At 40.7% G+C, this 27,424-nt stretch overlaps 1 protein-coding gene across 3 annotated transcripts in view; it reads left to right on the top strand.

The window, feature by feature from the left end:
- MYO1B (myosin IB) overlaps positions 1-8,199 on the top strand; it is a 139,229-nt gene extending 131,030 nt beyond the window's left edge. For all 3 annotated transcript variants that reach the window (XM_063318054.1, XM_063318053.1, XM_063318052.1), the window contains 4 exons: positions 1,441-1,573; positions 2,050-2,202; positions 2,406-2,533; positions 6,554-8,199. In XM_063318054.1, the coding sequence (XP_063174124.1) occupies positions 1,441-1,573; positions 2,050-2,202; positions 2,406-2,533; positions 6,554-6,677 (538 nt within the window). In that variant the 3' untranslated portion in view covers positions 6,678-8,199. The remainder of the gene's footprint in view (positions 1-1,440; positions 1,574-2,049; positions 2,203-2,405; positions 2,534-6,553) is intronic.
- Positions 8,200-27,424: the final 19,225 nt, after the last annotated feature.

The raw sequence follows: 27,424 nt of genomic DNA, 5'->3' as shown, positions 1-27,424 counted from the left end.
AGATATTGCCTGCCCTCCCCATTCTCGTCAAGTCTTTCCCAGTCTTGTATTAAAGTTCTTTGTGTACAGTGCCTGGCAGTTTTTATCTTATCAGTTTCTTAGGTAAAAACTTGTCTCCACGTATTCAGATATCCAAGATAACATTCCTTGCTTCAGACAGTACATCTTGCTTAAGGAACAGGTCCATTGTCAACATTCCTCATTTCTTTTACCTCATTTGAAAGACAAAATTATCTAATTGATAAAGATAACAAGAAAGAGTTTTGCAATTTTTAAGAAATGATTGTTCTGAGAAATATGATAGCTTACAAGTTCAGTTTCATCTAATGGTTCTGGTAGTTGAACTACTGTCTGTTTTCTTAACGAGCGTTCTCTGAAACTATGTGGTAGGGGCAGAGGGGGCCATCTGGTAGAAGCTCTTGAACTGCATACCTAAAAGGTCATGTATTTGTCAACAGAACCATAAAATAGCTGTCCTTAACCCTGTGGCTGTATATATACATATGTGTGTGTGTGTATACACACACCCATACCCACACACACTATATATACTGGACTTCAAGTTTAGACTGTTGGATAAGGATAGTGTAATAGTATGAGGGAATAACTTTGAGAGATGGGGGGAAGAGATGCTGCCTAAGGAAAAGAGAGGGTATAGCCCACAGCTGCATAACAGGCAGAGAAACTCAGAAAGGAACCTCCCTGACTTAACAAGCCTTAAAAGAGACAGCAGGAGATTTGTACTTTCAGACTTGCAAGATTCTGTTAATGTAGCCTTACATAAAGTAGAATTAGCTTATCTCGTCAAGTTTCTGCTCTGGTCTACCTAGGAAGACTGACATCAATCTTGCAAGTCTGAAAGTACAAATCTCCTGCCATCTCTTTTACAGCCTGATAAGTCAGGGAAATTCCTTTCTGAGTTTCTTTCTCTTCTTGTTATACAGCTGTGGGCTATGCCCTCTCTTTATCTGATCGTTCCCTAGGCAGCATCTCTTCCATCTACCAGTGTTGGTGGAGATGTGGTTTTCTCCTTGGTAGTTCCTTGATAGTTCGTGGTAGTTCCAAGGAGAAAACCACACCTCCATGCAGGGCAAGCTACTGTATATAAACAAGTGACCACACTCACTAGCACTGATGATGTTACCCAGTCAAGTAATGAAACATCTGCAAGCAAATGATCAAGCTCAGAGAGCACCAAGGATTCCACACTTGGAATTGATTGAGTTCACCCCTACTTCCCTGGCTAGCTATAGCCATGATATTTCTTTGTGGCCTGCCATCTAATCCTGTTTAGGTTTATGAAAACAGTCAAAGGTCACCTAGCAACCATCCAACCAGGAAATAGTGATCTGCAGTTTTAATATATGTCAAGAAGACCTAGAGTATTGCATGTGTATTTGAGTTTTGATTACATGTATGTTTCTTTTACTTCTTTTAAAGCGTTGGACAGCCTTTCCAGGGGGCTTACCTTGAAATCAGTAAGAACCCCAAGTACAAGAAACTGAAGGATGCTGTTGAAGAAAAAATTATTATTGCTGAAGTAGTAAACAAAGTTAATAGAGCAAATGGAAAGGTAAAATCATTTCTACGTGGGGAAAGATTGCTATACATAAAATATTTCATCCAAACTTAAGCACCCTGTAGAGCTTTGTCCTTCTGAGTTACCTTGTATTCTTTGAGTTTTGATTGGCAGCCCCCAAGGTGGTTATTTCATTTAATAATATATTTCTAAAGTTATATGCAATTCTCTTTCATCTTATTGTGTGTTTAGGATGGTGATTCCATGTGTGCAATATTTAACACATAAACATCAATCACACTTAATAATTCATCTTGTTCCTGGATAACTATTTCTTTATAATAATCTTGTAACCCAGGTAATTTATTCCCATTTCACAGGAAGCTTAAGAGTCCAGCTTTATTTGCTGAAACATATCATCTTCCTCTTTAGTTACCTTGACTTAAAGAAGTTTGCATAGAGGCAGTAATACATTGGTAGTTAATGTTTTCTGAATTTGCACAGAAGTAATCATTCTCATTCTTTTTCAGTGCACAGCTAGGATTTTCTTGCTCACAAAAAATAATGTCCTACTTGCTGATCAGAAGTCAGGGCAAATCAAGTCAGAGGTTCCTTTGGGGGATGTTACTAAAGTGTCCATGAGCTCCCAGAGTGATGGTTTCTTTGCTGTGCATCTCAAAGAGGTAGGAATAAAATAACATCAATAATGTCAGTAATAAATAACTGGTAATTGTAAGAATAAAATAACATCAACAGTGTCAGTAATAAAGAACTGGTTGTGGTAATCTTACAGAGTAGGAGGATAGGATTTGGGTACCTTTCATACATTCAGGGGGCTCGATCCATTTGAATTGTTCCCAACACCTTGATTAATTCTCTTTTCCAGGGATCTGGAGCAGCTGGAAAGGGTGATTTCCTGTTCAGCAGTGATCATCTGATTGAAATGGCCACAAAGCTTTACCGCACAATGCTTAGCCAAACCAAGCAGAAGCTCAGCATTGAAATATCTGATGAGTATGTTTGGACTTGTCTAATTTAAATAGTTTCTGTTTTTAAAGAAATTCTACATAACTTGAAATCAAAGCAGGGAAATCATGTAACAAGAGTATTCAATATGAAAATAAATTAACATCTTTAATGAGAAAACATAACCGCTATTAAAAACAGGCCACCACAAGAGTCAGGGAAAACACATGGAAGCAGAAGCTACAGAAGTAGAAATAGTATAGATACCACATAAGGAAAGCCCTGTTCTGCACACCCATTTCTCACCTAGTCTCATTGGCACTGAAAACCAGGATAAGCAACCTTGTGCCTTCCAAGTGTTTTGGATTCTGTCATCAGCCCCTGTCAGCATGGGAGTTTAGAGGAGAGTTAAAGGTTGCCTATCTCTGTAAATTCAATAATCAGTTGTGGGACCCCTTGTTGGAAAGCTATTCTTTTTACAAAGGAACTTTCTTATCCCTTTATTCCCTTTTCTGCCACTGCTTCTAACTATCCAAAGCCTACCCCACATGGTACTCTTGTTGATTAGTCATGTAATTTGCACTAACAGAGCAGTCTATACTGTAAGAATGTGCATAATATTTGTGCGTTCATGTTTCCTAACAGAGTCTTTAGAAATTCCTGACTCCAGATTCATCTTGGCAACATTCAAAAGAGGTCCTTTTATATTAGTGCAAGCAAAACACCTCTTCTTGAAGGGTTCAGTAGCTACATCCATAGGAAGGTTTTCATGATGCTTTGAAAGCTGTCCATCGTTATCTGTCCATGCTGTGTGAGCTTCCCAAAGCACACAGCTGCTTAAATGTTTCATTGAGAGATGCTTCATTCACACTAACGTGCATTATGATGCATCTCTTTTGAATGCGTTGCCTAGTACTTCATTATCTGTGGAAAATAGTTGATTCTATTGCATGAATGATTTGCCTGAAATAAGAGATGATAAAATCAGACCCTCCAAGTAATCACAGTGTATATCCTTCTAAAATAGAGCCTAATTCACTGTCATTTTTTTCACTAATTTATTGCTATAATTACTTTCTTGCAGAGGGTACTCTACCATACTGAGACCTACAAATGTTTAGTTGGCTTACTTTGGCATGAACTGAAATGCCAGTTCTCATGATATTCAGAGGGTCAGCCAGTTTCTAATGTCATAATGAAAAGGGAAAATTAATTGATTAAATTTCACTTGATGTCTTTTGTATTCAAAGGCCTGAAACATTATACTGCAAATAATGTACTAAAATGAAATATTGCAGAATATAGTCCATTTTGTCCATGGTTCACCTTTTAGATGAGAAAGATGAAACATAGCAACATAGAAATACTTTAGCAAGTTCCCTGACCTAGAATTAATTTAGTTTTCAGCCAGTAGTGCAGGGGAAGAGGTTATAAATAAATATAATTCATCACAAAAGAAAAAAAAATAGATAGCAGGGCTCATTCTCTAGGTTAAATGATAGCTGTACTTTCATGTACTCCCTTCAGATCATGCATTTAAGTCTTACCTTATGAATCACCAGGTTACATTTTTGCAGAGGGAACTAAAAGAAGCTAAGGAGCAGCTACTTTCAATTGTCCCTGAAATGTAAAACTTAATTATATGTATCATTATGCTAAAGAGAAGAATATACCAACTAATAGATTTTGGGGAGGTGGAGGGAGGTGTGCATTTGGAAGAGAGAATTTTAAAAATCTCACAGTAGTTTAAAATTCCATTTTAAAACATTGTTTTTATCAAGTTGGGAAAAATACTGTTCCGCTGCATGTGCAGGAGACTCAAATTTTTTTGATGGTTTTGACCCGTGGTAGAATTTCCTGCACACCAGGCTTGGTCCAATCATGAAAGTGAAGCAGAATTTGATATCTGTATTTTTCCAATGCCTGCTTTATTTTATTTAAGTCCTGTACAGAAAGACAATGGGTGTGTTACCCAAGAATATTCCCTTTCTCCTTTCCATAGAGAGGTGGATGTGACAAAGATTAGTGTAATGTCAGTCATGTGTGGCTGCTACAATACAATTCAGCAAAATGCTGCTTTTTCAGCCCTTGCAATGAGAAGCCAAAAATAAAGAGTTAGAGCAGCAGAACGATCAGCAGAACATGGGTGTTTTTCCAAATAGACCGTAATTAACCAATGACATTCCTTACTGCAAGATGTGGAGATGAGACAACTCCAAGGAGGATGGTGTGATTACCTTACTAGCTCTGATGACTCTGTACTATTGCCAGAGTTAAGCAGCATGCTTCTAGATACCATTTGCTGAGACGCTACACTCCTCAGAGGCATTTAGTCAGTCACTGTGGGAAATCGGAAGCTAGATTATGTGTGGCCAGCAATCTTACAGCAGGTCACTTGAGGTGAAGGGAAACTGATGATCTAATGATGGTGGGAGACCAGCAGTCTAGAGCTGGATTCACTAGGAGGAGGAGTAGTGAGGCTTTCTCCTGGCAGCCCTGTCCAAAATCTCTGCTCCTCTGTTGCTAATGGAAATAAGGACAGTGCAGCAATCTTGAATAGAGGTGGTGGGGTGGAGGACTTCTCTGATGTGATGGAGCTAAGGTGGAAACATCTGCACTTCAAGCTTCTAATGTTCCATGGTTTTTGCTAGAATTTTGTAAAGACTACAGTCCTATCTTGTTTTCTCAAAAGTAAGCCACCTATGAATGGAGAGGGGGTGGGGTGCTTATGTAAAAAGTTAAAAAGGAGTATTCAGTAGAAGGAACCTCTGATTATATAGGGACATGATTTTCTTTTTAAGGAAAGTTAGTTAATGTAAATCTTACTATTTAAAAAAAAATAGGCATCACCTTAGAAGAGTCATAAGCCACACATACACACTCTTGTGCAGTATCACAGAAGAAAATGTCTCTTATTTTTTTCTTCTTCTTAAGGATTTGTGTTTTTCAGGTTGGGCATAGGATGTGTATTACATAAACCACAGGTGTTTAGATAGCTGCGTTAGAAAATTTATATGTTCCTCCACTCCTCTTCTACTACTTTTTGAAATTTTTAAAAAAGTTGATTTACATTCCTTTAATACTATTCCTGATCATTGGTCTGCCTTGCTTTGCGTAATGGCATTGGTCCTACTGCAGGCAAATTTGGGGGTGTCCCACACTTTGACTTATGGAAAATAATTGGAAACAAAGTATACAAAAAAATCCTCCTATAGGTAGTCCTCAACCTATGATCATTTGGTCAGTGACCATTCCAAGTTATGATGGTGCTGAACAAATGTGGTTAGGAATTCTGGCTGTCCCAGCACCCCCAGGTCACATGATTGTGATCTGGTGCTTGGCAACCTGTTCACACTTATGGCTGGTTGCCAAGCACCCTGCAGTCACATGACTGCTATTTGCAACCTTCCCTGCCGGCTTCCCCAGAAAGTCAGTGGGGAAGCCAACAGGGAAGATCACAAGTTGCTGGGGTAAGTCTCCACCACCCTCGTGCACCCGTACTGTACCTCTCATCCACCCTCCCTGACTCGTGACTCTCACATGCCGTGCACCCTTCCCGACCCTTGCAGCGCCTCCCACGCACCCCCTTATGCCCTCACGCACCCTCCCCAGCCCACCCTCACACACCAGCCCCATGCCTCTCACTCACCCTCCCTTGCACCCCCTCGCTTCTTCCTGCACCCGGCAGCAGCCATTTACCTGCCCATGGGCCTGGGACTTGCAGCTTCCTGCCAGCTTCCCCACTGCCTTTGGTTATGGGAAGCTGGCAGGAAGTTGCTTTGCCTAATGACCATGGGATTCAGTTAACTGTGGCAACCGGGACTGCAGGCATTGTCATTCCTAAGCAGTGTGGTTGCGCTTTACGACCACATCACTTAGGGATGGAAATTATGGTCCCAGTTGCCGTTGTAAGTTGAGGCAATTGCTACCTGTATTGTAGCACAATGTGCTGTTACTAATATAAAAGAATTTGTCAACTATTAACATTGCCTACTTTTCCTTTGCTGTTTCACCTCAAATGTGGTGGCTACATTCCTTAACCAGCACCTGTATTTTTGTCTTCTCTAGGTTCCTGGTTCAGTTCAGACAAGACAAAGTATGTGTGAAATTTGTACGAAGCAACCAGAAAAATGGCAGTGTCCCCACTTGCAAGCGAAAAAATAACAGACTTCTTGAAGTTGCAGTACCATAGTAATATACATCCACACCTTACATGGACGTTATTCTTGCAATGGTGCAATTCTATCCACGGGGGGGGGATTTTTTGGGAATGGTGAAGAACATTCTGTCAGTGGCGAATAGCTTTTTGGAAAACCGGCGCTAAAAGATGCAACTAACCTCTTCAGTGCACACATTTTTAGTTTTCATATGGTAATTTTGGGTTGCTATATACACTTTTTGGCTTCTGACGGTATATTAGGAACAGGCAAGTTTTGTAATTCCTTTTTCATTACTTAATGCTGCATGTTAGAAACCCACAGGCTTTTGTGGCCATTCTTGAACTTAAATTAGAACCCCGCCCTGCCAGCTGTATAGGTTGTCACAATAGCTTGATGGTGATCACTGTGTCATTTTCTTCCTGGTTTTCTTCCATGGCAAAACTCAGTCCAAAGCATTAATAAAAAAGAAACATAGGAGCAGCTGACAAATTCTGAGACTGAAAGTTCCGTCGTTAATCGCAAATCGCATTAAGCCATGTGTAATATGATCTTTAACAGAACATAGGCCAGGAAACCCTAATTCTGCAATGCAGAACACATGTATGACCACATATGCAGCATGCCTGCATATGCTTTTTTTTTATTTGCAATGGGGAAAAGCCAATGGTACTGCATTTTTTAAAATTGAAAACTTTTAATGACTTTAGAAGAGGAGGAAGCCACATGAGCCCGTTAAGGAGGCAACAGATATATTAAGGACTTACAATAGCCATGTAGCCCAAGACATGGTTTCTGTTTTGTGTGCTTCCTCCTACCCCAACTTTTAATATAACCTTTACGTGTAATTCCAAAACATGCCATTGTCTGCATGGGAAAACAGAGGGCAAGTAATTTAAACTTGCTGAATGAAGGGTGAGAATACATGCTGTACCATGTGCAATAAAATTTTCATACAACTTGTGAAAATTATTTATAATAGTATCTGTAGGTAATAAAGGTGGTTGGGACATGCTGAGTATTCATTGTTATAAGGGCTGAAGTTAGTTTCATAGTATGCTACGTTTGTTCTCTGGATCTACACTACAGTTATCACTTTGAAGGAAATAATCATTTGGGGGACAAACATACATTTGATGTTAATGATAAATAATTGTAATATTGTGCTATTTGGTACTCTTGTAATAACCATATTTTTATATCTCAACTGGTTTTATATAAGTTGGTGTGCCTGATATGTAAATGTGCACAGAAGCACTTTACAATCAAGAACTGCGTTCTAAACTTTCCAAGTACCAGTTGCATCTTAAAGACTTGTATAAACCAGGAGAATTAGCCAAAAGTATTGATTTTTGGAATGTTGTTTTCAGGTGTTTAAGTAGACATTAGCTAAAGGAGATGGCTGAATGTGACTGTTTTATATTGTTGATGTAAGAATGATTTTAGATCTGTTGTATTCTCAGACTGATTAAGAACTTGCCGTCAAGGAGAAGTTACTGCACAAGGAGTGTGATGCTAAACAGCCCAAGTTTAAATAAAGAGAAGCTTTGAAGCAATTATTATTTGTGATTTTCGCTTAGGTTATTTATCAGACATAGATTTATAGGTATGAATGCAGTGGTGAGTTTCTACTGATGTGGAAATGGCTTTTACTGATGGAATGAGATTGGATTGGACAAGCCATTCACTACGTCATTGGTTGAAATTAGTTGCCTTTCAGAGGTTGTTAAATGCCATCTGGCTTCGCTAGTGTGGACTATGGCCAGCAATGACAGGTGTTGTAGCCCACCATCTGAAAAATAAAAACCTTCTGTATTCCAAATTAGCATTAGAGCTGAATTTAGACATTTACAGATGCAATGTACTCAAAACTACTCAAAGGCACATGGAAATGATCTTCTAAGCAAAGATGATTAGTTTCTTTGCTATTGTGATGATTATCCAGACCTTCCCTCCCAATAATTTAAACAGGAACCTATGCCATTCCATAACATATATCTATCAACCACATCTTATATAAAGGAAGCACTTCGTAAGTTTTAGTATTGTATCCATCAGAAAGGATGACAATATGTAATATAAACATATAAAATCTGGTATACTGCCTTGTCAGTGGGAACTGCCAAATCCTACTGAATGCAAGCCTGGATGTCTTAACCTCCAAAAATTGTAGGCACATATGACACTTGTATATCATGTGTGTTTACAGGGTATGGGCCATGGACCACACTTAAAAAAGGATAGAACCAAGTGGGGAGGATAGGGCCTGCATGTCTTGAAAAGAAATGTGTTGCCTCTTCCCCAGGTGTCCCACCTACTTATACTGATGGCTTTGGGAAAGATAAAAGAAATTTATAGCCCAGCAGAGAGAGATGAGAGAGGCAAGAGGAATTTTTTTCTCTGTAGATCAGTGCGGGCTGGAGTGAGAAAGTAAAATAAATGTTCTTCATGAGGAGAGCTGGAAATGCTTTTTTCCTTTAAGCTATAGAGCTGGAGCTAAGCAGCTGAAAAGCCAAGGAGAAAACAGCAATTAGCCAAGTGTGCCTGAAGCTGCAGCAGCTGAGGCAGTGTGTAAGGCCCAATAGGACAGGAAGCCCAGTGGTGGTGAGCAGCACATTGGCTGGGGCCCGCTGGCAGCCAGTGCAGAGAGGGTGCAGGCAACCAAGAGCCAGGCTGCCAGGCAGCAGTGCCAGCTGCTAGCCAGGCTGAGCCTGAGGGGAGCAGGGTGAGTTGGTGGGCAGAATTCCTGGGCTCACAATAGGTCCTCCAGGTCTTGTTAAACCCAGTAGGCTCAAGGTTTAACAGGGGCCCCCATAGTTGATCAGGGCAGGAGGGGAAGGTAGCAAAGGCCGTGACTCCTTAGAAGGCAGGTTGGAGAAGGAGTTGGACTGCCATCCTGTAACCACGTTGCCAGTGAACTGCCAGATTCGTGGGATGTATCACCCTATGGCAAATGCCTGTGCTGCTTCCTAAGTCAAACCTACAACAGCCAGGACAAAAAGTAATATGAATTAATGACTATGGTTTAAATTAACTGCTTGCAAAATATGGTGCTATGAAAAGTAATATTAACTCCATTTCTATTTACACAAAAAGCACCCTCAAAGTATTCCCTGACCCTTGCAAGTACACCGATTCACACAGAGAGTCTGTGGAAATCTGGGCTCAATAACCACAAACCCATACACCCTTAAATGCCCATTTTATTGATGGAGGATCTACCATTCTTCTCCTGTTAGAAGCATGGTATTTTTACACACAAGGGAAAATGCCAATATGATAATGGCAAATTAAGAACCTTTAGCCATTGTACCATGCAAGGCACACTGACATAACCATGTCCTAGTTTCTCATTGTGAAATTGTGGGTGTTCCCAATCAAGGCTGCAAACTACAGATGAACGTGCCAATATTACTATGGAAATTGACAGTGCACATGTTGCAGTAACTTCTGGACTGGTGCGTTTGTGTGTGTGTGTAGGGGAGTTAAAGGTTTTAAATTGTACTGCATTCACGAATATACAGTAGGCCTGCTCACAATATATGCTGAGGCTCTATGGCTTGTGGGATGATGAGAGAGAATAGACTGACAGTCTTTCTGCTTGTTCTCCCATCCGTGGAATGCTAAAGACTGGGAAAAGGAATGGATCTCTGGGGATCCACAGGAACCCACTCACATCCTCTCCCTCATAGTTAATGTGGTGTGAGAGACTAGCGCCACCATGTTCTTTCTTTGCTGACCTCAGCTACCCTCTGTGGCTCTGAGGGAGAAGCGAGTAGGGTTTCTGGCAGCTGCTGAGGCAACCGCTGCACATCAGCTACAATTTGCTTGATCCATTTCAGTGTGTGGCTTGGGACAGCCCAGCGGGCGTTGTGAGGTTAGACCGAAAAAAAAGGCTTCCTCATGGGAGGGGAGATATTACACATTCCTGCAGAAACGACTGACGATTTCTCCTCTTTTCCCACAGCATCTCCTCAATTGTTGTGGGAAGTCCAGTGTGTTTGAGCTTCTATGGATTATGGATCTGAGAGCAATAAATTCTGACATGTAATTCTAAAGTGCTGCTCTGTGCTTCAGCCATCTGACTCTCATTACAGGACATGCTGTTTGGCTGTTTTTCATTTTCCATTTCTGTTTCTAAGAGCTGGCCTTACGGGTATATGGTTGGAGACCCAGAATGTTTTTCTTACCAACACTCCTACTGCTCCTGATGAGGCACTCCGACAATACAATTTTCAAGTGCTGCAGTTCCCATTTACAGGAGACGGATGCAACACAACCACGGATCATGGTTGCAAAGCACGTTTGCCAGACTGCTTCTGCTCTGGCTGAAGAAACAACATGAAGGGGAACAGAAGCCTGCACAACCTTGACACAGTACAAAATAAAATATGACATTGTTCTACAAATCTGGATGCAGACTTACTATTCATGAGCGGTGAATTTGGCAGGTACAAAAGTTTGGATGCTTTTCAACCACTACTTCGTAACACCAGCTTTGGCAGAAATGACAGCCGCCAAACATTTCCTGTAGCACCTAACAGGCTTTCTATTTTTGCTTTGGGGGATTTTGCTGACTTACAACTTTCAGTGGTTCAAGGATTAGTGAAGTATGCTGGGTGGTGCAGTTCAACAGCTCCATCTGTGGCTTAGATTCTGAATATATCCACACTGCAGTCTAAATATGTGAGCACAGAAAATATGCAGGGGCTCCCCAGAAGTTATATTTATCCTGAGCAGACAGTTTCTAAACAAAGTATCCCCTTGCAGTATGAACTAAGTCAGAAATAAGATTAGTTACCTCTCTTCCAAGAAAACTGGGTGAGGAGGGAGATAATTTCCCCATTAACTTTCAAGCTTAATTTCTCAAATTGAAAAGGGAGACGGGGGCATCACCATTGCTGTTCCCTTAACCAGTGGGTCAAAGGGGCAGCCTCTATTGTAATTACACACTTTGGAAGGAAATCCTCCAAGAATTAGATCCATAGATGCCTCTTTTCAGATGTTACCTGTCTCCCCTTGGTCCCGACTCATTCCCAACTGCCACAGCCACAGCTTGAGTGGAGACTTGAAGTTGGATTGCCACAGTTCTAACTGAGGCTTTCACAACATCCCACTGCCTCTTCGTATTTAAAAAGATACAAGCCCCCCAGCAGGGAGAAGGGAAGGAGATTCCGCCATCCCTCTTTTCCTCAGCTGCTTTTGCTCTTACTTCTTGTCGCTCCAATGACCCGGATGCTCATGCAGCACAATCAGATAAATCGATGTTCATATTCCACAAGCAGCCACTATCCACCACTATTCGGAGACTTCTTGTAACCTTGAATAAAATGATTACACAGAGTGCAAAAGGGACATAGGGAGGAAGAAATGGAGGTGAACAATAACAGCAGCCTATTAGGGAATGATTTGGAGTTCTTATTCTTTACCTTTAATAGACAACTTTTCTCCCAAGTGGAATGAGAGACTATTCAAAGAATCGCAGAGATATATGTGCTATTGCCGCTTTCGTTTTTTTTTAAAAAATCAGTTTTAATGGGTATGTGAATATTATTGAATGTTGGTTTCTGAGGGCTTTTTTCCAGCTCAGCCGCTTGACAAGGACAAACTAAGTCAGTGATAAAAAGCATATTTTTTTATGCAAAGGATTCCATATTCAGTCTTCATCATCTCCTGAAACGGCTGCAGATTTGTGCATCAACTCAATAGTGGGTAGGTGAAAGAATGCTCTAACTATTGGGGGCATCATTTACAAACATTTGAGAATTCAGCAACATAATAGAATGGGACGAAACTTCAATTTTTAATGGATTAGAGGAGGGGTTCTTTCTGTCAAAGCTGAGTATCACCACAGCCTGTTCAGTTGTCCACTGTGACAAATCTGAAGCAAATGTGAATCAACTATGAGGTCAGAACCAAGGAATGAACTGGTGCTCTCTGTTCCTTGACATCCCTGGAAACTGTATCCCTTCACTCCAGATGTTCAGTATCGCCAGTGGAGAAATGTGTGGGGTTGAATTTTTGTTTGAAATAGATTGTTGATAGTCTCCTGAGACAGCTTGTGACAAACAGTGTCATAAAAATGTTAAAAATAGCATGACTATTCACTGGTAAAGCAAAAGTTCCCACAATTCAGCATTCTGGGAAAATTGCTGAACTTTCTTTTGACACAATGTGCCGGTCCTCTGCTCTTGCAAGCTCTACTCATCTTCAGTTGCTTGTTTACATACACATTCGTTTAGCCTCTTCAGTTCATCGCCTGTTTGACTACTCCAGGGATACTGGAGAAGTATCCTATATTTGCAGTACAGTTACATATGCACAAATAAAAATATTGGTTGAACAATGCTTAATTGAAGCCACTATTTAGAACTGGATAGCTATTAGCCAATATTTTCAGAAATCCTTTTGCAAGGTACTCTGAATGAATCACTCAAATTTTTTCTCCTCCCACCTTTGATTTTACAACAAGAGACAAGTTTTGGCATGAAGAAGGCTGAGATCCAGTTCACATTCCATTCACCCACTTCTGTGAGGAAAAGGCTGAAGGGGATTGTACTGTTGAACTGATTTAGCCTACAGATCACAGGGTGATATATTAGTGAAAAATTGCCCCAAAGTCTCATACAATTAACATTTTATTTCAAGAGAGGAAATGAGGGAATGGATCAAAAGGAAGCTGGAAAAAAATGACAGAAAATTCAGGCCTATCCAAAAACTTTGAAAATATGTAACTTAATCACAATAGAGACAGAATATTTACCAGAAATCTGAAAGGCTAGCATCAAATCTAAGAAGTCACCTGCACATTAATGGACAGGTCAAAAAGGCTATCCAAGAAAGGAACGTTTCCTTCAGAAAAAGAAAATTTGGTCCAAATGGAAGTACAAGTAACCAGGTAAAAGGATCCCAAGCAGCATATCACTAATAACATTAATACTAAATTAATATATAATATATTCAACAAAGGATTGTTACCTTGTCGTGGTGCTGGAGCTTGAGCACCTCAATGATGCCATGAGCTAAACCGTGAAGGGCCACCCAAGACAGGAAGGTCATGACAGAGAGGTCAGACTAAATGCGATCCCTGGGGAAGGTAATGGCAACCCACCCCAGTATTCTTGCCGTGAAAACTAAATGGATCAGTACAACCAGAGATATGTCGGTATACCATCGGAAGATGAGACCCCCAGGTCGGAAGATGGTCAAAATGCTACTGGGGAGGAACAGAGGATGAGTTCAACTAGCCCGAGATGTGATGACGCAGCTAGCTCAAAGCCGAAAGGACAGCTAGCGGCCGACGGTGCTGGTGGTGAATGGCGAATCCGATGTTCTAAGGATCAACACACCATTGGAACCTGGAATGTGAGATCTATGAGCCAGGGCAAATTGGATGTGGTTATTGGTGAGATGTCAAGATTAAAGATAGACATTCTGGGCGTCAGTGAACTGAAATGGACTGGAATGGGCCACTTGACATCAAATGACCACCAGATCTACTACTGTGGACAAGAGGACCACAGAAGAAATGGAGTAGCCTTCATAATTAATAGTAAAGTGGCTAAAGCAGTGCTTGGATACAATCCAAAAGATGATAGAATGATCTCAATTCGAATTCAGGGCAAGCCATCTAACATCACAGTGATCCAAATATACGCCCCAACCACAGATGCTGAAGAAGCTGAAGTAGAGCAGTTCTATGAGGATCTGCAGCACCTACTGAATAACATGCCTAAAAGAGACGTTATTTTAGTAGATAGGATCCCGGAAGAACTATGGACAGAAGTTCGCAACATTGTTCAGGAGGCGGCAACAAAATACATCCCAAAGAAAGAGAAAACCAAGAAGGCAAAATGGCTGTCTGCTGAGACACTAGAAGTAGCCCAAGAAAGAAGGAAAGCAAAAGGCAACAGTGATAGGGGGAGATATGCCCAATTAAATGCAAAATTCCAGAGGTTAGCCAGAAGAGATAAGGAATTATTTTTAAACAAGCAATGCGTGGAAGTGGAAGAAGACAATAGAATAGGAAGGACAAGAGACCTCTTCCAGAAAATTAGAAACATCGGAGGTAAATTCCAGGCAAAAATGGGTATGATCAAAAACAAAGATGGCAAGGACCTAACAGAAGAAGAAGAGATCAAGAAAAGGTGGCAAGAATATACAGAAGACCTGTATAGGAAGGATAACAATATTGGGGATAGCTTTGACGGTGTAGTCAGTGAGCTAGAGCCAGACAACCTGAAGAGTGAGGTTGAATGGGCCTTGAGAAGCATTGCTAATAACAAGGCAGCAGGAGACGACGGCATCCCAGCTGAACTGTTCAAAATCTTGCAAGATGATGCTGTCAAGGTAATGCTCCATATATGCCAGCAAATATGGAAAACAGAAGAATGGCCATCAGACTGGAAAAAATCAACTTATATCCCCATACCAAAAAAGGGAAACACTAAAGAGTGTTCAAACTATCGAACAGTGGCACTCATTTCACATGCCGGTAAGGTAATGCTCAAGATCCTGCAAGGTAGACTTCAGCAATTCATGGAGCGAGAATTGCCAGATGTACAAGCTGGGTTTAGAAAAGGCAGAGGAACTAGGGACCAAATTGCCAATATCCGCTGGATAATGGAAAAAGCCAGGGAGTTTCAGAAAAACATCTATTTCTGTTTTATTGACTATTCTAAAGCCTTTGACTGTGTGGACCATAACAAATTGTGGCAAGTTCTTAGCGGTATGGGGATACCAAGTCATCTTGTCTGCCTCCTGAAGAATCTGTATAACGACCAAGTAGCAACAGTAAGAACAGACCACGGAACAACTGACTGGTTTAAGATTGGGAAAGGAGTACGGCAGGGCTGTATACTCTCACCCTACCTATTCAACTTGTACGCAGAACACATCATGCGACATGCTGGGCTTGAGGAATCCAAGGCTGGAGTTAAAATCACTGGAGGAAACATTAACAATCTCAGATATGCAGATGAAAGCAGTGAAAGACTTTGTATTTCTAGGTGCGAAGATTACTGCCGATGCTGACTGCAGTCAGCAAATCAGAAGACGCTTAATCCTTGGGAGAAGAGCAATGACAAATCTCAATAAAATAGTCAAAAGTAGAGACATCACACTGACAACAAAGGTCCACATAGTTAAAGCAATGGTGTTCCCCGTAGTAACATATGGCTATGAGAGCTGGACCATAAGGAAGGCTGAGAGAAGGAAGATCGATGCTTTTGAACTGTGGTGTTGGAGGAAAATTCTGAGAGTGCCTTGGACTGCAAGAAGATCAAACCAGTCCATACTCCAGGAAATAAAGCCAGACTGCTCACTTGAGGGAATGATATTAAAGGCAAAACTGAAATACTTTGGCCACATAATGAGAAGACAGGACACCCTGGAGAAGATGCTGATGCTAGGGAGAGTGGAGGGCAAAAGGAAGAGGGGCCGAGCAAGGGCAAGGTGGATGGATGATATTCTAGAGGTGACGGACTTGTCCCTGGGGGAGCTGGGGGTGTTGACGACCGACAGGAAGCTCTGGCGTGGGCTGGTCCATGAAGTCACGAAGAGTCGGAAGCGACTAAACAAACAACAACAAATAAATATATAAAAAGTGGGGAACCAATTTTGGAGTGATTAGACTGTTAGAGCAGTAAAGAAGAACTGCAAATAAACAAATTCCTGTTTATATTTCAGGAAGGAAGTCTGAGGAGCTAGATGGAAAATGATAAGATATTACATCTGAGGCAATACTGAAACATTGAAAAGTATTTGAGTCTAAGTAGCATCCATCTGAATGCTCTAAATGAATTCAAATACAAAATTACTGATCTTTTAACACAAATATACAACATCTCTCTAAGACAGCTTAGCAGAGTATCTAGGTAATTACAAGGAGTTTAACTCAATGTATTTCTGCAAAATTGTTGGAAAACATTATGAAAGATAAAGTTATCTAGCAACAGAAGGAAAATCTTGAAGAAAAATCAACATGGATTCTGGGAAGGTAAGTCTTATCTTATTAAGCTTTTAGAATTTGTTGACAGTGTTAAGTAATCTGGAGGTGGAGGGAGCCACAGGTACAGCGGTAGGTGTTCTCTCGTTGTGTTGGATTTCAACTTCCAGGGTCATGCTGGTTAGGGAAGATTGGTATTGAAGTTGAGGACACCAGATTGGGGAAATAATCTTATCCCTCACCCCCCCCCCCAAATTAAAAGAACATGTCCTTTGGATATTGGATAAATGAAAGGAGATGCTACTGTATTGCATCTGTTTTATATTGTCTGCATAAACTGTTTCTCTGAGCAAAACCAGCCATTTAGGCTGCAGAAGCCAGATTTGTAGTTACAAGGGGATTTAAATCACTGTTGCTGACTGTGTATTTATAACATGGTTTGTAACTTCATTCACATTATTTATGACTTACTCTATTGCAGTTTCTAGTTAGAGCAGGAGTTTCCCACAATCTTCTGGAAATACATTTATGGTGTGATTTTATACATTTTAACTTGCAACTGACAGCCTCAGTTACAAAAGTCTTTGCCCTAAATGTGCTGAAACATTAATAATATAAAATAAAAGCATTAATCCAAGAGCAAAGCAATAAAATACGCTCTAATAAATCAAAACCTGCTTACAGAAATGCTGAATTCCCCATGCCTTATGCAAATTAAGCAAACATTTCTATTTTGCTGAGTACCAACCCTTCTATGAATTATAATTTGGACTCAAGTTCCCCTATAATCAATTATTTATCCATTCATTTCATTAGATTAATATCCTACCTTTGTACAGGAGCTCAAGTCAATGTATAGCATGCATCCTCCTATTCTTCTTCACTACAACATCCCTGTGAAGAGGGCTGGGCTTTTTGAGAGTGACTGGCCCCAAATCACTCAGTGAGCTTCCATGGCCGAGGATGATCTCCAGAGTTTCCTAGTCAAAAGCTTAATCACTACACCACAAGCGTGGTGTGTGCTGAGGAGAGGGCCTGATGCCTCTTGGTCACTGAAGCAGCTCACCTATATGATCCAGGTGTCTCCCACTGGTTTCTGAAATCCATTTCCATATATCAAAGTTGAGGAATCTGTGGTCTTCTGATGTTGTCCTAAGCTGTATTTAAACAGTGTAGAACAGTGTTTTTCAAACATGGCAATTTTAAGATGTGAGGTCTTCACTTCCCAGAATTCCCCAGCCAGCAGGCTGGCTGGGGAATTCTGGGAGTTGAAATCCACACATCTAAAAGTTGCCAAGTTTGAAAAACACTGGTGTAGAAGTACCCATCTGAGAAAGGCAGCTATAGCAGCAGGGCAGTTTGACAAGTAGTTCTAGACCATCTTTTACCTTAGAACTTTTAAATCAGATCATCTTTATATTATCCACAGCCCCTTTCCCTTCTTTTTGAAGGCTGCTTTGAGAGGGCATCAAAGATTTAAAAGAAATCCAGCAAGTAACGCTTTGGGTACTGTTAAGCATCCCTTGACCTGATGTATCAAATCCTTCTTCCATCCAGTAAAACCAAAGAATGGCCGAATTCCCTTGAAAGGAGGAGTGTAGGGCTTACTCAGAATGGCTTCACATATGTAGGAAAGAGGTAGGAGAAGGGAGCAAAGGCAAATGTGCCATTTTGTACTAACTGACCACCTGACCCAGGAAAACTGGTCCTGTGCATTAAAAAAAAAAAGTTTTAACATTCATTTTCAAAAGCTGCATGTTTGCAGAGAAGAATCTTTTTGTTTTGCTTTCTGCCTGTTCGTCTCACCCGCTCCAGCAGTCTCATAGCATTAGCCAGCAAGCTTCCAAGATTACCATCTGTGGGAAGAAGAATGCAGTGGGGTATCAAGCCTCATGTGTCTCCTAGTCCTTTTAACCCCAGCTGCTTTCCCAAGCTCCTTGAGGGGAATATCCTCTTGAAATGTTAGCCACACACCCCGTCTTTCCCTGTCTTCTCAACAGATGGCAGTTGATTGGGCCAAGCCACTTAACTGCTCTTGTTTGCTTACTTGCTTTTCTTTTCCTTTCTAAGGTTAAAACAAATGATGGGCAAATGTAATCCAAAGTGTTTTTGGATTACTTGCATTACTGTTAACAAATATAAGTAATGAATGCAGCTGTAGGGAAAGGTGGCTTTGCTTAATTAACGTTGTACGAATGATTATGTACATCCTTTAATCTTTCCAATTAGCAAATGCAAATATATTCTAAATTCTGTTGGCCATCCATCTGGTAAGGGCAATATGGGATACTTTGACAGCATAGCAACTGAGATGCAGGAAGAAATGCTTCCTTTTTCCAGTGCCTGCACTGACCACTTACCTAGCATTCTGTAAATATGTTAAAGTGATTTGATTCTTTGGAAAACTACTGGGGAAAAGCATATTCAAGGCTGGAGGACTTTGCTGCTGTTATCTGTAGAAAGACACTAATTTTTCTTAACCGCTAAAAGGACTGGATTTCAGCACATGCATTTTTCCAGGATCAATCATAGGCAATATTGTAACTGTGAATTGCTTTCAGAAACTTTTAAAAGCTTAGGGCATGACCTTGTGGAGTCCATGAACATATGCATCCTGTATTCCATGGCACTATACTTGGGCTTAATTGCATGACCTGCATGCCCTGGTATGAAGACAGCCCACTTATTAATTCTGAAGGACATAAAAGCACAAAATTGTCCTCAGTTGGCCCCTAGCCCACCATGAAGGCAATCTCTGTCCATCTTTTCTGCTTTTTATCAAAAATAATGGTTTCCATTATTGGAAGCTCCATGTTGTGTGATCTGTCTGCTGCACTTCATTTCATTGTGGGCAATACCCCTGCTCCAACTGTCTAGCATGTGCTCTGGTGGAGACATCCCTTCCTGTTGGTTATTGCCTTGGTGGCCATTTTGTCCAGAGTTCCTGGGCTTTGCTTTTTAACCAGTCCATTGGTGAATTGGTGAAACAGTGTTCTGTCCTTTTTCTTTTCACTGTTTTTTTTAACTCACTCCCATGTAAATGACTTAAAATTGAGGAAATGGGAGAGGAACAGGAAGCTGGAGGTGGTTAATAGGGAACATTGTCTCATAAGTATAAGTGGGTCTCTCTAGCAAACACATCTCTACTGTGCTTGTGGGATGTCATATGGGTCACCTGATTTCCACTTCCTTTTTCTTGGGCTTGGGGATTAACAATCTCCATTACCCTTCTGGCAGATATGCAAGCAGGAAGAGCTGCAGAATGCAGCTCCTCCCCCTACCATCTCACCTGCGCGCAGACTTTCTATTTCCATAGAAAGTGTCTACAAAGAACCAGTGATGATAAATGCTTTTTACTATGAACCTACCGGTATCCAGATCTACTGGATAAAAGTAAGCTATCTCTATTTTCTTCATCTAACTACAGTGTGAAGACTGAATTTATTTCTGAACGTAATTAAGCTTAATGTGCAAGTTCTCTTTTGGTTCACGCTTCTACTCTGCAAGATTGCTGTTAGCTGCTTGGAGTTCTTTTATTAACCTTTAAAAACTCCATCAACACTGACATCAGTTCTCTTGAGCATGGGAACCACAGGCTCCTGTCTTGCCAGCTTCCATGGTTTCTACCCCTCCCCTTTGTTCTAGAATTCCAGAATGAATGGGCATCATTTCTAACGATTGTCTGCAGGCTGTTACTACTCACCCTTGTTCACTGAAGAAGTGATGTGAGTTTTTGAAATTAAGCATGGAAAGTGCTGTGGACTTTCCTACATCAACTTATTTGTATATTATTATTATTATTATTATTATTTATTTTATTTTCTATCCTGCCTTTATAATTTTTATAAATAACTCAAAGTGGCGAACATACCTAATACTCCTTCCTCTCCTCTTTTCCCCACAACAGCAACCCTGTGAGGTGAGTTGGGCTGAGAGAGGAGGACTGGCCCAAGGTCACCCAGGCGCCTTTCATTCCTGAGGCGAGACTAGAACTCACTGTATCTACCCATTTCATTTGCAAAGCATCCTGAAGAGAACTTAAAACCAGTATGACTTTGGGCCAGTCCCTCTCTCTCAGCCCACAATGTCAGGCTTGGGTGACAATCCAGTCGGTTAATTCCTGTCACAACCAACAAATCAAAATTCAATTGGTCCAAAAAAGTGGACCCTGCACCAGTGGAAAACACTAGGAAAGAGAAAAAAAAGGATTTTCCTCACTTTGTCCTCACTATTTAATGTTTTTAAATGAAGCTGAACTTGCTGGAAATATCTTCATCTTACAGTTCAACAGCAGAGTATTCAAATGCCTTAATCAGTGCTGCTGGTTGGTCTCTGTTCCTCCATCTAAGCGAATCAACAAATTCCAAGGGAAAAAAAAGCTTTGTTTCACCGTGGCACCATTTTCACAAGCCTGCTGATTTTAGGCCAGCAGATCCCACATGCCCACAAACCTTTGTTTTCCTTTTAAACAGTATGTTCAAACTGCTTTCCCTTGACTGTGAAATGGATCTGAGGCAAGGGATGTAGCAGACATACCCACAAAAACAGGATGACCCTCACTTTTATTCATCTCTGAAAAATGCTGTTTGTAGCTGGGAGATGAAGAAACAGTTTCTAACAAGCTGTAGTGGAATACTGCTGAGTTGCTACTGGTAGGGCTGTGTGGAGATGCAGGGGTGCATTTAAACCCATGTGTGTGCTTATCTATTTATTTATTTATTATATTTCTACCCTGCCCATCTTGTATTACGACGACTGAGTGGTTTACAAACAGTTAAAAATCAAAAATTAAAGTAGAATACAATACAATATAAATATAAATATGAATACATAAATTTAAATTAAATTTAAATTTAAAATAGAATAGAATAAATACAATATAAATAGAAATACATAAATAGAAATTGCAAAATATAAAATGTATAGTCCAAGATGGTGAATAAGGTGTTATCATTGGCCCCATCAAGGTGCCAATCACCCCCATGATTGACTATCCCCCCTCCCCCAGCAATCCTTGTGTATAATGCTTCTGTGCCACAAAAACAGCATCCCTCCAGAGGGTCAGACATGACTCGGTGCTTGCACAGGGGACCTTTCACCTTTCAATGCTTCATTTAGAAAACAACAAGGAAGAGGTTGTAAATAAGCACAGTTGTTGAGTTATTTTTAATATTTATAAGTTATTTTTCACCTATAGAGCTTCAGAATGGTTCATAAAAGTTAAAATAATAGTGGAAATCCTTTATATTTATCCTATTATTGCTCCCATTTAGGATTTGGTGCATTCCCCTGAGAATCAGGAGGAATCATAACTACTCACCTGATTGTCAAAGACTTCTTCTCATCTCTGCATTTCTCACCTCCAATGAGAAATAATGGTAGCAGAACCATTGTCTTTTTTGCTTATTTGCAATTCAATTAGTCTTGAGAGCCCTGACTTCTAGAACAAAACATTTTGATTGGTTGCTTACTAGTTGTCATGGTGAGAGCAAATCAGGAAGACTTACTGTAGAGGTAGGAAGTGTTTCTTGAGGTAACTGTGAAAGGGAAGGTTAGGTCAGCAGGCCAACTAGGATTAAGAGTGTAGATGAAAAAGCTGATCCACACACTTTCTTTACACCTTTCTTTGGAGGAAATACAGCTGAACAAGATCAGTGTAGAAGCAGCAGCTTTTCTCTCAAGACAGTTTGGCTGCATTCAGATGTTAAGGGGTCCCATGATTAACTTCACCATGCTCACTAACTCTGAAATAAGTTGAACTATCTTCTTGTCTGGTGGGAATGAATACTCCAGAGAATTTATAAATAAAGGAAAATTAAGGTATCTCTGCAAGGGGTGCTTCTAATGCCTGTGGCCATCAATGCAAGGCTTGTCATAGGAGGAGGAGGAGGGGTGCAATGTTACTCACTGATGTTGTAGCTTTCTGCAATATATTCTCTTGTGGAATGCTAATTGCACAATTCCTTTGGACTCTGGAGCCTCAAGATGGTCTGGAAATGCACAATTCGGAAAAGACTGAAACTAAGAAGGGAAATTTTAAGGATACAGCTAGGAGAAGGAAGTGAAGTGAAATTTTGAGAATTCACAAAAGTTGGTTTGCAACAGCACCAGGTGTTGTCTTTTGCCTCTCTACAACTACCATCCAGCAGTTGCTCTATCACCAATCAACAGAGTGAGATCTATAGCTACCTGTAAGCTTGGGACTACAATTTTGTTAAACTGACTTTTAGAGTCTGGGACCATAGTTCATTAAAACTATGAGAAAAGAAATGTTAAGTGTCATAGACCCGAGGAAAGAAAGAAACTGTTTTGGAGGTTTTCTCCACCTAGACAGTTCCAGTATTTGTCTGAGTCACTGGCTATTAAGAGTTCCCATGATTGTGGAGTTACACCATTTTGTAAGTCATACATAAGAAACTAAGATCTGCTAAACATCAATGTTCTTAATTTCTGGCATAAACATAGATTGCAAAGCTATTAGAATGGATTTTGGCTTTTTTCTCCTTTACAAGGCAGTATGAATATTTGATTATCTAAAGGTTCCTGATAGTCACTTTTTTGTAAAATGAGTGGTGAACCCCTCTCAGAATATTTCAGTTCTAGCAAAAAATATTCTTGTTCAGTGTTTTAGGCAGCCTAGAAGAGAAAACTTTGTAGAAGCTGCACAGACACACACAAATGCTCAGCCGTAGCATTCACACAGCTCTGTCTGCACAACACACTTAACTGGGCATGGGCTCAGGGTGTTATGGGGACATAAAAACACATCAAATGCCAGTCAATTACCCCCACGGTTATTAAATACAATCACAGGCAGACTCATTAATAGTCAAGCTTACTCCATGCACACAATTGTGTTGTGGATATACCTAACTTGTGACTTTAAGATGTGTGGACTTCAACTCCCAGAATTCCCCAGTATGCTGGCTGGGAGTTGAAGTCCACACATCTTAAAGTTGCCAAGCTTGAAAAACGCTAGCCTAAATTAAGTCAGTTGATTTGTTTTGAGTAACTAATCCCATCCCATCCACCCCCCACAAAAAAGGAGAAAAGTCATATGGAGAAAGTTTTGCAATAAGTCCATTATAAACCCATTGCTAAGGCCAGGCAGCACAGAATGCAGCTGTTCTTAAACACTGATTGGCTGCAGTGATGGAGCCCCGCCCACAGCTTCCCACCTAGCCAATGGGGAAGGTCTAGTTATAAACTGAAGCTTTGCCAAAACTCTCCTGGCACAAGAGCTTGTGGGATACTGAGCACTTCCTGGAAAAAGAACACAAGGTCTTTGTATTCCCAAAATCATGGTTTTGACCAGTTAGTGGGATTGTCTGTTGCCAAAACCACTGGTAGGGAGATTTGACTGGGATTATGACTGTTTGTGTTAAGCCTGTTGTGGTAGCAGAGCCATAATGAAGTTATGGGTGAAAAATAGGTTTGTAATAAGCATAAAAGAGGATAGGAAGGGCTTCATAGATAGCAGGAAGGAGAAAACTCCAGAGCAAAGGTGCAACCACAGAAGAAGGCCCACACAGCTATAAGTAATAAGATGAAACTGCAGTGGTGGCCCATGCAGCAGACCTCCTTGGATGGTGTGAAGGCCTGAGTTTGTAATCAGCATTTCAATCAAAATTACAAAAAGATAGATCTAGATTGGGCAGGCCATAGAGGAAATGGCTTAAAGCTCCCTACAGTATTCTCACAAAAGGATCTGGGTGTTTGGATGAGTGGAGATAGGTGGTTTGGATGACTGAAAGCCACTGGCCAGGCCCAACCATCATGAAACCCGTCTCCCTCCTCCTCATTGTAGCTTACTTTTTTGCTCTTAAATACCTTTTCACACCTTATACAGTACCATATCCAAGTTTTGACATGAGGCATGTCCACAACAAAAATGATAATTCTCCTAGCTTCTGGAGTGGTATACTTTATGATTCACTTGCTTGGAAACACAGATTTGATAAAGTTATACTGTACTGTATATTTTTAGCTACATGCTTAAAATGCCTTACAAATGGATCTAAACACCCAGGGCATGGGCCTGCAATCATTAAGCATGTTTAAATGCCAGCCATCTGTTCAGGAGTGACTTGAGACTATGCTTCATTGCTAGTGGAACATTTTGCTCAGTTGGCTGGATAATGTTCATATAATTATGATTTTGTACTCATTTATATAATCCTGGTGGTTTTATTCTCCCCAGTGCAAGCAGCCAAAGGGGTTGAGTGTGGGTGAAGTGGTTCCAGAACTCTGGCAGTGTGAGCAAAGGGATTTTCCCTTAGATTCTGGAAGAACTCAGGTAACAAACAATAACTGGAAGGGAGAGGGACTGTGGAGGTGGATCTTTAGTCAGTGTGTGGTCTGTGGATCCCCTTCTCTCTATAGTCCATTTAACAAGCAGCTGCCAACATGAGGCATTCTCCTTCTGCCTAGATGCAAAGGTTATATTGAACAAAAATCCCTTGTCAACTGCAACTAGTAAAGTTCTGACAAATATTTTTTCCAGTTCCTTGAAACGAATTGTTGAATGTCTTATTTACAACTCCTTCATTGCATTTAGTTGTCCTAGGAGGAAAAAAGTCAACGTATCTAAAAACAAGTTTTCAAAATGTGTCTAAAACCTACAGTATCTGTGTGGGAGCCTAACATACTACAGAAGGGAGATAATTCTATAAATAAGGTTCTGTTACAGAGAAGAGAGCCAGTTTGGTGTTGTGGTTAAGACATCAGGCTAGCAACTGGGAGACTGTGAGTTCTAGTCCCGCCTTGGGCACGAAGCCAGCTGGGTGACCTTGGGCCAGTCGCTCTCTCAGCCCTAGGAAGGTGGCAAGGGCAAACCACTTCTGAAAAACCTTGCCAAGAAATCTGCAGGGACTTGTTCAGGCAGTCACCAGGAGTCAACACTGACTCAAAGACACCCAAAGTAAATAAAACTACGGAGAAGGTCTGTTTTTTTTTTGTTGCTGCCAAATAACAGAAACTTACCTGAAAACCTAAGGGGCTAGGTGAGTGTGGGGAGGGAAAAAAGGCTGGATATAAATGACAGCGTTTTTAAGGTGCAATTGCACTTAAGCATAAGATAGGACTTTTAAAATTAAGTTTCTTATAAAAAAATATTGTCAGAAAGAAATAAAATCAAATTGCACTTCTTTGGTTGACCAAATGAGCCCAATCAGCAGCTCTAGCTATTGTTTTTTTTTTAAACCCAACAGCATTGTGAATATAACTTTTATAAATTATAAAAATACAATTATTTAAAATTAATACATGTTCTACTAGGATTAAACTACCTAAATACTATGTAATTGCTGCAGTAGAGAGGCTGGTTAGATGCCAAAAGAGAGGGGGCATATGTGCATTTTCAACATTGCTAAATATACCTCTGATCACACCTCAGCTGATCACTTGACCTCACCTCCAACACAGCAGATGACTAGGTATTACAGGCTTTACATACCTTGAAGCAGTGGCAACAGCTTATGGGGGAAATTCTATGCTGAAACCAATACAGCTATTGGCAATTCAGGATTATTTTCTCATGGACCAGGGGCAAGATGAGGGCAATAAGATGGGGAAAGTTGTTGGGCATTTTGGGGTGTGTGTGTGTGTGATTTTGCCATGCTAAAATGCAAGGGGGGAAAGGGCCACTATCTAATAAAACAAAAACATTCTGTACTCCTAGCCACTTGTCTTAATATAGAATTGCAGTCTCAGCCCTCTGTGGATGTCTTGTTCTAAATTTTGTTTTTAAGTTATTTTTAAAGCAAAGCTTAGGTTTATAGTATAAGTCTATATATGTCTTTAAGTTCCATAAAGTTTGCTTGGGCTTCCTCCTAGATAAGTGAGCATAGACTTGCAACTTTGGCTCATTTTCTTTGTTGCTGTTTCTTTAAAGATACCAACAAAACTTTTAATTTCACAATAATTATTTTAAGTCAGTTGACCTTAAGAAAGTTTTAATAGTACCAAAGATACTGGAAACTACAAGCCTGTGCTGGATGGGAATATCCTATTTTAGTCATGTGACTGCCACACAGAATCCTTCCCTCCTCTCATATGCTCATACATGCTGCAATTGGTGTTTAAAATGATCTCTTTAAGAATCTGATTACAGTATGGGAGGGTTAATTTATATGACTTCTGCAGGGACTTCAACAGGCACTGAGCCAGCTTTGAAGCTGAGCTGAGATCTGAATCAGAGTTTCCCTTGTTTGAGCCCACTACCTCTCACCTTGGCATCTCATGGATCTCCTGTGAGGATGCCTTTGAGAACAAGAGACGTCAGGGATATGTATCCTCAACAGGCCAAAATTCTCATACATACCTAATAAAAGGGAAGAAACCCAGTGTGCAAAGGACTAAAAGCACACAGAAGTCAGCAGATGGAAGCTTCAGGGTTTATTTGTGCATTAGACTTCAGACAACACTATGTTGTTGTAAGTCTCATTGCCTCTCCTGCACATTGGCAAGCGTAGGTTCTGTGATGATGTCCAAGTCTTTTGGCAAGGGTCACAGTTCTTTTCTTCCGCCACAGGTTGCACTGATGCCCATTTGTGCAAGGTTTGGGGTGCTGTTCCAAGCACTATTTCACTGTCCCTTCTACCATCATGGAAGTCCTCGAATTCAGTCTCCCTCAACTTCATACTGCTGTGTCAAAATCTTTCTCCCATAACCCCAAATGGTTGTCTGAATGTTGTGGGAGGGTTGTTTCCCCTCTTTGTAACCCCAGCTTGCTCTGGAGCTCACCCTTGCCAATAGTATATTAGCACTGGTTCTTTTTCCTGGCATCAGCTCTATCAGGTCAAAGCTCCAGCTGTGTTCAGTCGTCCTAGGTCAGAC

Source organism: Candoia aspera, chromosome 1 (assembly GCF_035149785.1).
Source record: "Candoia aspera isolate rCanAsp1 chromosome 1, rCanAsp1.hap2, whole genome shotgun sequence".
Classification (NCBI taxonomy): domain Eukaryota; kingdom Metazoa; phylum Chordata; class Lepidosauria; order Squamata; family Boidae; genus Candoia; species Candoia aspera.
This window is presented reverse-complemented; position numbering and strand designations above follow the sequence as displayed.